Below are 12812 nucleotides of genomic sequence, written 5' to 3'. Positions count from 1 at the left end.
ATATCAGTCAATATATGTATTATTGATTCCTCAAAAATAATAAGCACCTGAAATAGGGTATTCCCTGAAATATTAGTATAAAATTGATTGTGTGAATAACATAGGCAGATTACCAGGTACAATAGCGAAAACATTTTATATAGCTATTATCTGCGCCCGTGAGATAAGAAATACTTATACATTTTTCTTGGGCCAAAAAGTTTATTACTGCACGCGATATTTACCTGAAAAGTTTTAAATGTTATAATTAACTTACTTTTAGATATAATTAGTAAAATTTTTAATGTTTGAGTTTTTTTAATAACTTAGGACAAGTTTAAAATAATAATTACCGTTTATATTCACATCTTGGAGGCGTAGATAAAGTTTTAAACGATATACGTGTGATAACGCATTTATAACGTACTTCGGTGATTGCCCAACTTATACAACGCACCCATAGTGCAAATTTCGCATGCATACGTTAATAATGCTCTTATGCAGTTGTATCTAAAATAACCATTTTAAACTAATACAAAAAAAAATGACAGGAAATTTTAACTACCGTTGAAGATCATCATTTTGTTTGTCTACCTGTACGGGGTTCTAAATTTAATGCAGGAAATAAGTGCAGGAAATTTTAGATAGATAAAAAGTTTGTTGTTTTACGTCGGCATTTTGTTAAATCATGCCATTATGGTAAAGCCTAAATTTTTAGATACACCCTATTCATAATATGCCAAAATCTATCAAATATAATATTTTTTCAAATAACACAAATGGATTTTGGAAACTATCATATGTTTGCGCAAATGGAAAAAAAATACACAAATATCACAACACATCTTCGGTAAGACATTCAATGAATGTGACATTTCACGGTTTTATTGAAAAACCATTTTCGTTCAGATTATCTCAAGAAAAGAATAAACGTAGTATTGAATTTATATCAGAATTGCTTCTCTGCGTTTATTTATTCGAGACTTGATTCAATATAGATTAACTAGTGCATTCACACTATCGATTGGATTTATAGAGTGGACTTGGTACATTATACTACAGGATGGGGTAGACAAAAGTATGATTATAATAAAATATATCAGAGAATATTAAATTTAGTCCAAAGTTTGTAACGCTTAGAAATATTGATGATACAAAAAAATTTTTGGTATGTGTTCATAAAATCATCTAATTAAGAGCCATCTTGTAAAGTCGAGCTAAAACAAAAGTTTAAATTGACAAAGATTTGAAAATTTTTATGTAGCTTAAATTAATGGTTTTCTTGATTTCTAATTTTATTTTCAAAGTATGTAGATTCCAAAAAATTGAAGTTTTCGGCCGAAATAAATACACATCTTTCCTTCGTTAATCTTCTTTTTTTTAATTAAAGAGAATTGAAAGAAATACTCTCGAACCAGGACTCAAACCCTACCAGTTAGGTCATTCGAGTTCTATACACAGAGTGCAATTTTTTCAACTCATTGAATTTTTATTTTTACTTTGTTTACTCATTTATTTATTATTATTACTTATTGTTTTTGTTTATTTTTAATCATGTAGTATACGATATTTATTTACATTATGGTCTCTCGATTTTAATTGATGATTTTTTAATGATACATACCTAGAGCGTAAACTAAATATTTTCTTTAACTAATTACAAAAAAAAAAAAAAAAAAAATTACTAGCACTGATATTTAACACAGACTTTATAGGGTATTTCAACAATTACCTCAGTCAATGGTTTATTTTCACTTGCTTTAAATTGTTTTCATCATTCAAAATAAGGATTTGGATTATGAGTTATAGGAGCCTCCAAGCATATGAATTATAGAAGCCCCTTACAAAAAAGAGGGATCATAAGTTTAATGTGTCTGTGTATTTGTGTGTCTTATAGCTCCTAAGCGGATGAACCGGTTTTGATTTTTTTTTGAAAGATAATTTGATCGAGAGTGCTCTTATGCTTTTATGTATGTTTCAAATGGGAGTTCAGGATTCCCAAAATAACTAGAAAAGAGGCGAAAATTTTCAAACGGCTGAGTAGATTTTCTTGAAATAGCCACGAGGGCATAAACGCATCGATAAATCCTATTTTTATGTCTGGGGTTTCTTTAACTTTTTAATTTAATATTAGTTATGAATTTTTTTATTGAATGGTGTAATTAATGTAAATAACACTTTATAACATTACGCGACACAACAAAATTTTATTTCAAATCCAATTAAAACAAACATATTTTTGCATTATTTAAATAAATATGCGACACATACTAAGTTATAAATAAAAAATAAAATATGAAATTATTTTTTATAATATTATTACAAATCAAAATATTTCTATTTGTTATTATATAAATATTGAAATTCGTTTATTATGAAAGGCGTTATATACAAATAATAAATATTTACATATATTGGAAAGAGCACGCTACTTGAATATTAAATAAAATTTATTATAAACTTTGTTTGCCAAAAAATAGAACCGACTATCTAAAATAATGGATACAAAATCAAGTACAAAATAATTTTTAAGTACCAACTCCATTCAATAAATTTCTTGTTGGTAATTGTTCTTTGAAATAGACGCCAATGTATTGATTTTAAGCTAAGGGTATGGTTAATGGACTTCAAACCGTAACGGCTCACAAAGGAGTTATTGATTGGAGTCGATGCTTTGAAATTATTTCTGTTTGTAATACTTTTCCTTTGAGTTGGTTCTATTTTATTGTAACAAGTGAAAAAAAATCTTAATCGGTTCACTCATTTAGGCGCAACGATGCCACGGACAGACAGCCAGACACATCCACAAAGCGGTCAAACTTATGACACCCCTTTATTTTAGGCCGGTGGTTAAAAAGATGTTGCACCTACTTTACAAAAAAATTGTTTGGACAAACTTTTTGAAGATTGGCAATGCAATAGTCATTAGTTTCAGTTTTGTTTTTCAACAAAAACTCAACTCTCCGTTTTGTGTAAAACCGGCTTTAGAGAGTTTAGGCCTACCTGTGTACGTAATAAATTCACTTACACGTATGATTCTGATTTGACTTACGACTCTGAATATGAATATGAACTGGTGTTGAATCAACGTCATTTTTTCTAGAATACCATTTAGAATTCAAAAAGTTTTTCATCGATTTATTTGTAATTTATGATTTTAACATTTATGTTTAAATTATATTCAGCGATAATAAATTCTGATGCATATGTGAATGCGCAAACGTTACATGTATTACCGCTGGCAGTGAGAATTATAACACACTAGATTGATACCCACCCGCCCGCTTCACTGGGCTTAAAAGTAAAAACCACCTTTTTATAGCCTATATCCTCTCTTGATATACACAGTTTTCAATTTTGTTGTTTATAAAATAGTCATAATTCCTTGAGTATATCAGAATAGTTGGCCATGATTTGTTTGACATATACTATTTTAAATTTTTACAGAATTATTTAATTTATAGTTCAAAATGATGATCATAGATCTGCTCCATCTATAATCATCATTTTGAACCATAAATTAAAGATTTCTGTAAAAATTTAAAGAATGGTCAATGTCAAATAAAATTTTTTTTTTTTAGTATATCTTTATAAATTATTATTTCTTTACAGTTTCATTAAAAACCATTCGCTAGTTTTAGCGTCAAAGCGTAACAAACAAACAAACATGTTTACTTTCACATTTATAATATATAGGGATAACAGTATAAAATAAATAGCGAATTTGTAAAATGGATAAAGTTATTTTTTTAGCAATTCATAAATTAATTATTGTTAGATTCAAAAGAAGTTCCAAGTTGCTTGAGAATAAATGTTAACAAAAAATTTGGTTTTGCAGGTGAATAGAAAAAATATAACGAATTAAATTTACCTATAATAATAAAGTGAAAACAAAAATCAAATATTGTAAATACAAATTTTTTGTTTTAAATAAATTCCCAATAATATTATTCTTTATACAATAATAAAAAATTTTGTTGGTTCGTTATTATCAATGAAGAATTTAAATGAAGGAAGATATTTATTATTATCGACTTAGAATGGATAGTGGAAATAATAAACGTAATAATTGTCATCACCATGATGTTACAACAATGGTAGTTAATGATACAGATGATATTGATGATATGAAATTTATTAAATTGGTTCAAAAACAAGAAATATTGTACGATCGTAAAAGTCCACATTTTACAAATGAACAACATAAGCAACATGTATGGAAGGAGATTGCAAATAAATTTAAGTGTAATGGTATGTATAAATTCTTATTTCTAATAGCTCTTATAACAGACTTGCAGACATAGAAAAGGTTCGAGAGGTTAAGTGAGACACCCGGTAGGAGCTATATTCGTACCTTGGTACATTATAAATGTAGCGCTTACTTTTTTTATTTACAAAATCGTTTTCTGATTAAGTCAAATACTTTTTAGAATTTTTAAGAATTTTAGTTTAATTCTTTAAAGAATTTAATTTTATAGGTATTTTTAATTTTTACTGTATGAATTAATTGTCGTATTAGTTTAAAAAAGATATACTTCTGATTTAGTAGTCAACCCAATATGTGAGTACATTACGTTGTGTTTGATTAGGATATTTATTATGGCATAACATAAAAATTGCTTTGTACTTATTTTAAATTGTCTATGTTATCTTTAACTTCTGATAACTTTCAAAACTCAATTTTTTTAAATGATAGAACATAAAATTTACTATACAATTACTAAACTATTATAGAAATTTTCTAAAAACTGTAGTTACAAATTTACCTCGCACTTTATCAAATAATTCTCTTTTATTAAAAAATATAGGAATATAATTCACGTGATAAATACAAATGTTAAGACTTATTTAAATAAGATCATTAATTAAAAATAAATATAATAATTAAAATATAATGCGATATTATTAAATGATTTTCATAGAAATAGGAGGGGGCATTTATTTTGCGTGCATTATTGAAATAATCTCTTCCAGTAATTAGTGTTTTTTTTTTTTTTTTTTTTTTTTTTTTGTTTGTAGCTGCTGATTGCATGGCAAAATGGATGTTGTTACGACAGCGTTTTGTTCGTGAAAAAGAAAAAGAAATTGAACGGGAAATGAAATCGCGCAAATTATTTGTATGTGCTGATGAAATTAAGTCAACGTGGAAGTATATGGAAGTTATGCGTTTTATGGAGCCGCATGTTACTCTAAGAGTGTATGTTTTATTTTATTATACAAGGTGTATATAGCCAAATGTCTATAGATGAGATGCCATTGAAGCAGAGGAACATAGCAATTTTTTAATTCAGCGTCAACTGAATCGGTTATGTAATATGTAACATTTTCTCTTTAGAAAAACTGTCGTTCACATCTTAATACATCAGTCACCTTTGTTTATAGCCAATTGGCGACTATATTTTTAACTACTTATTTAATTGTTTCAGTCCATCTTCAATGGCAATGCACTTACCCGAGCGTTTTACAGCGGTATCCAAACAATCTGAGCAAAAATTACAGGGGCACGATGCAACATTGGAAGAACAAACACAAAAGTATAAACCAAAATCACCAAATAAACCTGAATCTAAAGGAGGTTGCCGAAAACATGCAGTATCTGAAATGTCAAACATACAACAATGTCAAAACGAAGCACAGCAACAATTACGCCAACAACAACAAAAAACACAAAACCAGGTGGCTGAACCGGAAAAGGATCAACAAAAGGAAATAAATATATTACTTGATAACAAAGAAGCAATAGAAAACTCTAAAAAAAAGAGTATGTTAACGTCATTTTTGATGGCAAAACAGAATCGTATGAAAAACGTGGGTGAAAGTTTGAAAATAAGTCGTAAGTATGAATCAAGCAAACAAACTCAATATTGTCAGCCATTAATACAAGAAGATATGGAAATAAGCAATACGCATAATAATACTCTCCCAATACAAACGCAATCAATGCTCGTTTCAAATTCAGCACCAAATTCACTTAATGCTGTTTCTATAAGGAAAAAATCTCCAAGACATGATGCAACATTAACACAACAACATTTTACTCCAGAAAGTTGTTATTCCACCCCACAACAGCATGCTCAAAAATCTGCTACCATGCCCGTTCAATATCCTCCACGTGTACTATCAGAACAAACCTCAGCGACGCAAACATTGCCATTGATTCACGAGGAAGATAAAAATGTTGCGAACCTTACGACAATGGTATCTAAATTAATTGACATTGTACAAAATGTCAATAAAACTCAAAACGAATTGTTAGATGTTAGACGCAGTTCGATCGTAAATAATAGTAGTTGTGGTAGTAGACATAAACCGCGATTTGGTTCCATGTCACATAAATTAAATGAGTCTGGGGCATCAATAGCAACAAATTTCCCATCATCATCGTTTAATGGTGAATCATTTACATCAGAGGAGTTATTTGGACGTTTAATTGCATCAGAAATTTCGCATTTAGATTCAGAAGTATTAGTTAATAATGCGAAATTATTAATATTAAAAATTATTTATAAATTACGCTTGGGTGAAAATGTAACGATACATTAGGAATCGTGTTTTAATTCTGATAATCTGTCAATCGTGCCATTCAATTTCGTTTGTTAATTTCAAAAGTTGAAAACTTTTATTTTCAATAGTTTAAGTTTTTTAGTTCTTTGTAATTAAAAAAAAAAAAGTTTATATGTATATTTTTTTTACTGGTTTGACGAAAAACGTAATCTTCATGTGTAAATTTTGAAAAAATTAAAAAATTCGTTATTTATTCCTTATAATATATTTTTTATTTTCATATAAATTTCTCTATAAAAATGCGAGTAACGAGATATAGTCGTGAGTAAAGTTTTGGTATTCGGTACTAGATGGCGAACTCGTTACTCAATATTCGGTACATACTATTTGTTACAACTCTAAACTTAACATGTTATATATTTCTCAAACAAGGCAAATATTGTTTGGATCATATTGTATATAAAACTATGAACAGTAAAATAAGCCAACAATCGGAATTCAAAGTGCAACTTATGCATCGAGTGATAATATTATCACAGTCAAGCTTATATCTACATGCCCAAAGGAATCTGTTTGTAAGCTGGCTTAATAATGCACATTCCACGAAATAAACGAAATAAATGCATTTCGTGGAACATCGTTACAATAATTATTCTTTAATTTGTAGTAAACGCGGTGTGGTACTTAAAAGAAAACATACAAATTATTGTAGAATGGGCGGTTTTAACGGAAAAAATGAAAAGATGGAATATAGTATACAGCCCTTTGGAATACTTTTTGCGGTAACAGATGATAAAGGGAATTTATAAAAAAAGGCTCTCGTTCGTCACTAAATTTTGAGAAGGAAAAGTTATACTATAAAATTATTCTTTATATAATAAGAAGCAATTACAAAAGAAGCACTCAAAACGGTAGACTATATTCCACCATTCAATTTTTCTGTTAACATCGCCTGTCCTGTTATGTATTATAATACTAAATAATATACAAGGATTATTTTAAGTCCTATCTTATGCTTTCAATGCGATTACATAATTAACAGATAAATACGGGTCTATTCATAATAATTATAATTACATATCTCATATGTAGAGACTAATTTATTCTATAACTAGCAGTCACCCACCCGCTTCGCTGGGTAACTTAAATTTTAAATACAAAGGCAATTGTACTATAACCTTCACTTCAGTTTTTTTGTGCTAATGTTTTGGAGATTGTCTTTCTAATAAGTGATTAATGAGAGCTAGCAAATAAAGTAATATGTATATGAAAAAAAAAACATTTTGTTTTTTTTTTTTAAACTACGGGAAAACTTTTATTATTCATTTAACAATAATTTTAAAACTATGTTTTAATTGAAATGAAAATAGCATTAAATTGAAGACAAAAATTTTAAAATAATTTAAATGTTTTACAAAGAATATTTTATTCAAAAACAATACAAGAAGAATGTTTTGTTTAACCATTTCGTTATTTGAATAATATCTAAATAAGTTATTTATTTTGACCCATTAACCTAATTGATATAATATAATATAGCAAATACACTCTGTTATAGATGGTTTTATAAACCTATTTATGTATGTTATTTTTTGTATATCAATTGTATTAATAATTAGTTTGCATATACCAGTAAGTAAAATGGATAAATTAGAATTGAAACAAGTGCAAACAAAGAATTGACGGAGTTAATTGTTGAAATACCATAAATAGACTGTGTTGATTACAGTGTCACATTACACATACATAATTGATATTTGCGCCTAATTCGCGTCCTCGTGGGTAAACAGTGATGTTTACGAAAAAATGTTTGACACAAAAGTTGTTTATTTTATTTATGAGGAACATTTTTTACATTTAAACTTTTGTTCTACCTCCAACGGTTTACAAGATGGGTCCTACGGACACAAGACCCAATTGACATATGTTGCCCATTTACGAACTCTACCTCACTTTTTACGTCCTTAGCACTTATTATGTCCTGAGCACGCTGTAAAAATTTCAGCTTGATATCATTTTTCGTTCTTGAGTTATCGTGTTGACAGACAACCGAAAATGGACTAATTAGGTGATTTTATAAACACCTATTCCAAAATTTTGTTCGTAGCATTAATATTTTTAGGCGTTACAAACTTGGGACTAAACTTAATATACTATGATATATTTCATATATACATGGTTTAATAATATAGATTCACAACAAGTACCTGTGTCTGTAATGTAAGGAGAGATTGATAAATATTGATTGTATAATTATTGGCGTAAAATTCTTCTGAATGGCCAACATTATTATGATGGATCTACAAATATTTTCTTTGAACTACCAGAATACAAATTTTTTAGGTGGACGTTCGCTCACTTTCGTTTTAAGTATAATTATCGAAAAATTATTAAATAATTTTACGACAAATAAAGTCGAGCCGTACGAAATTCCACAGTGCGTACATAACCGGTGCGGAACATTTTTAGACCGTGGGTCTATTTTTCGTCATAATCACGCACGATAACAGGCTAGAGAAATGTTATACAATATTTTCTTATATTTTGAGACATTAAACAAAACACTATTGTGTTTTTTTCGTCAAATCATTAGTTTTCGAGATAAAAAAAGATAAATACTGAAAAACTTTCAAGTTTACACTTTTTAAACATGAATTAGTTCTAATATGATAATGTTATTTATGCAATTCTGCTGGTGAAATTTGAAAAGTAAAGCTAAGATACTGAAACTCTGAATTTAGGAATATATACGAATAATAGTTATTTAATTCTAAACGACCAACTGAATTATCAAAATTCTCTATTATTTCTTTTTTTGTAAATAAACCACTGTCGACATTTTTTAGTTGGGAATGAATTTTGTTTGTATACACATTTGTATGCTACTGCTTTTAGTTTTATTATATTTAATTTGTAATTAAAATTGTAATTTTCAACATAAATATAATTTTGTCATAAAGAAGAAACTGAGATTTCGAAACAATTTTCGCACATCAATAATTTTTATGAAAAATTAAGAAAAATGTTTTTATTTTACATTTGAAATGATAATTGTCAATGGATTTTAGAAAAAATCAATACAAAAAAAAAAAATTGATTGGCTTAATAATAACGTCCCTTTGCTAACCATGCATTGTTATTCAAATTTAACGTGTATGCACAATTTCAACGCAATCGGTTTAGGATAACTACTTTGAAAATGGTGAAAATTTGATCGGAAAATACATTCATACGTTCAAACATTGCACAGTTAAATATATAAAAATGTTGAGCTTTTAAAGATGTTGAGTTTTTTGATCGCATGAAAGACATATATTTTTGCATTTTTTAGACGGTTAACTAAAATATTATCTTACGATAAGACTAATTTTAGAGAGTTCAACTTTATATCGTTACTACAATTTTTTTTTTCAACTATTTTGAAAGATACTTGCAATCATAGTTTGCATGGAGAGAACAGGCTTAAACGTTAGTGATGCTAACTTGCTTTATTGAGTTATTTACATCAAACTCTATAAGTTATCTAAAGTTTACCTTGAATGCAGAAAGTTATAGGAAAAAATACAAGAGGCTTGTACTTTTACTTGGTGCCTCTACCGAAGGTGGCAAACTTTTACTTCCTTTTATATTGCATTAACATGTCCGAGCTATGTTAATATTAGAGTAGCTCGTTAAATAAAAGCCTGTAAAATACAAGACAATTTCATCTCCAATATTCTACAAACACTCCTTCATAAATTGTAAACACACTGTGTTGTAACAACATTTAGATTTAGTAGTTATTGAAATTGGAATTGTTCCAGCAAATTACCATATTTGTTGTTATATGTTGTACAGATAGGATACTTAGTACCGAGACCAACCCACACAACAGTTTATGCTTCTTATGTGTGTGTGTGTGTGTGTTGTCTTATTTAATGAAAAATAATTTAATTGTTTCTTCACTCTGTTATTTTAATAATAAAGCTTCTTGTTTTTGTGCTGTTGAATATATGCAAAATATCTTGTTACAAATTCTAATCTATTTTTTTCTTTTTGTTTTCCATATGTTTGTAAACGATTATTTTATAAGTAGTTGTCTTTTGCAATAAAGTAGGTAATAAAACGATTATTGTTCTTTAAGGTGCTTTAATCAGGTTCTTTTTTTTATTAAATTTGGATCGAAGTCAACTTTAAACAATTTATTTCATAGAGATTAAGAGATGAAATTTCAGAATGTAGCACAGTTACATTAATATTGAGCCTACAATCGGTGGGTCTGCTAAATTTCTTAAGGTAGTACAAGCGTCAAGGCAAGTTTAGACTTGTGGTTGAAATTATTTGTATCTTATTTTCAACTTTGATTGAATTTTGTTATACCTTCATGAATGTAGACGAAAAATAAGAATAAAATTTTTCCATATCTGTCTTGGTTTTTTGGTTTTTGAAATGTCGAAAGCTAAATAATTTTAAAAAAAATTCAATTTTCGACATTTTAAAATTACTCCAGACATCGAAAAATGTTATTCTTACTTTTTGCCTTATATTATGAACTATACCATAATTCATCATCAAAATTGAAAATATAGATATTTTTAAATTTACCTACCGTGCTCATACATTCTTAATTAGCCGTGCACATCGGATTTGTTTGTTTTCAATAATTTTTTAAAGTTTTAACTTTAATTGAAATAGTTTTCTTTTAATTTTCGTATATCGTTAAAGTAAGCGGGTTAGAAAAAAAGATTGTTTTATATGAAATCTAGACGTGGCACGATTTAAACGGCTGTACGAATCAATCTCTCCTTCTTCTCACAATAAATTTGAAATAAAAGTTATAATGTAAAATTAATATACTTATTTCTGCATATTTATTTAGTTTAAAATCCTTTTATAATTTGAGTTATTTACGTAATTAATCTTATACACAAAGATATTATACTTTAGATGTAATTAATCTTTTAATAATAAATAAACCAACTTTACACTTGGGTAAATTTTTAAACACAATAAAGCTACATATAAAAAATTTGGTGTTGTAAAAATCCTTTAAGCTTTTAAAGTCACTGCAACAAGTATAAAAAAGTTGATTTTGATGTAGGTATATAAGAAAATTTTTCACTTAGATACATTATTAGGAGAATACTGGATGATTTACAAAAAACAAAATATTTATCATAAAATAATATACCAAAACTGGCAATCGTGTAAAATGTCAAACTGATTCTACGTCGGTTATTACAACCCCATATTGTACTTAATATATGATAATTAAAATATCAAGTTTATGAATCAAACAACACAAATCCAACCATAGAATTGGCCATTTAAATAAAAATTTGTTTAATAAAATCGCGTATTGATAAATATTACCATAGCTCGGACACGTAGATGAAATGTAAAAAAAAGTAAAAGTTTACCACCTTCGGTAGAAGCACAAACAGTACAAGCCTCTTGGATTTTCTCCTCTTACTTTCTGCAAACAAAGTTAACTTTAGATAACATGTAGAGTTTGATGTAAATAACTCAATAAAGCAAGTTATATCTCTAACGTGAGTTCAACATAAAAAATTTGGGCCTGTATCTACCATGCACACTTTGATTGCAAGTATCTTTCAAAATAATAAAAAAAAAAAAAAATTTTAATACCGATATAAAGTTGAATTCTTCCAATTTAATATTATTGTAAGAAAATATTTTAGTAAACCGTCTAAAATATGCAAAAATATATGCCAGTCTTTCATGCGATCAAAAAAAAAAGCTCAATATCTGTATAGCTGGCTCACTTTAAAAATGTAAACTTTTTTATCGAGTTTTACTGTACATGTCGCCAAAAGTATATTCTTTAAGTTGGTGGAATAATCAATTTTAAATACCTAGTAAAAGCCCTTTGGGAATTTGTAATTGCAAGGCACAATTGCTTGACAATTTTCCGGTAGATTGTTTTATCACCGGAAAAAGAAATTTAATTAATATATTATTTTTTGTTTTAGGTAAACAAATTTCATGTTTATTTTTTTAGACATTGTTACTTTTACGGGCGTCAGCTATCCTACTCGTGAGTTTTTGATGGTTTTCCACGATGTTTAAGGTGAATACCGGGATAGTCTACAAAAAGTCGGCCATCACCGCATTATCTTTTATTATTTTTTTTACATGATTTTTTTTTTTTTGACGAATTCTATGTATACATTGTGTATCGAAAGAGAACGAATAAAATATTATTATTATTATTATTATTATTAACGGTGTTGATCATCACTAACAAAATTACAAATTTATTATAAGACTACGAAAACAACCGCTAAAAATGTGAATTTAATTTTTAACCACGTTGTATTTTCGAATTT

The 12812-nt window shown here is 27.8% G+C and overlaps 1 protein-coding gene across 1 annotated transcript; it reads left to right on the top strand.

The window, feature by feature from the left end:
• The first annotated feature begins 4019 nt into the window (after positions 1–4019).
• LOC123297901 lies at positions 4020–6522 on the top strand. Its single transcript, XM_044879724.1, has 3 exons — positions 4020–4230; positions 4999–5176; positions 5406–6522. The coding sequence occupies exons 1-3, from the start codon at positions 4020–4022 to the stop codon at positions 6520–6522; spliced, it is 1506 nt and encodes a 501-aa protein (XP_044735659.1).
• Positions 6523–12812: the final 6290 nt, after the last annotated feature.

Source organism: Chrysoperla carnea, chromosome 4, assembly GCF_905475395.1.
Source record: "Chrysoperla carnea chromosome 4, inChrCarn1.1, whole genome shotgun sequence".
NCBI lineage: Eukaryota > Metazoa > Arthropoda > Insecta > Neuroptera > Chrysopidae > Chrysoperla > Chrysoperla carnea.
The sequence above is the reverse complement of the archived record's forward strand: the minus strand, read 5'-3'. Positions and strand labels throughout refer to the sequence as shown.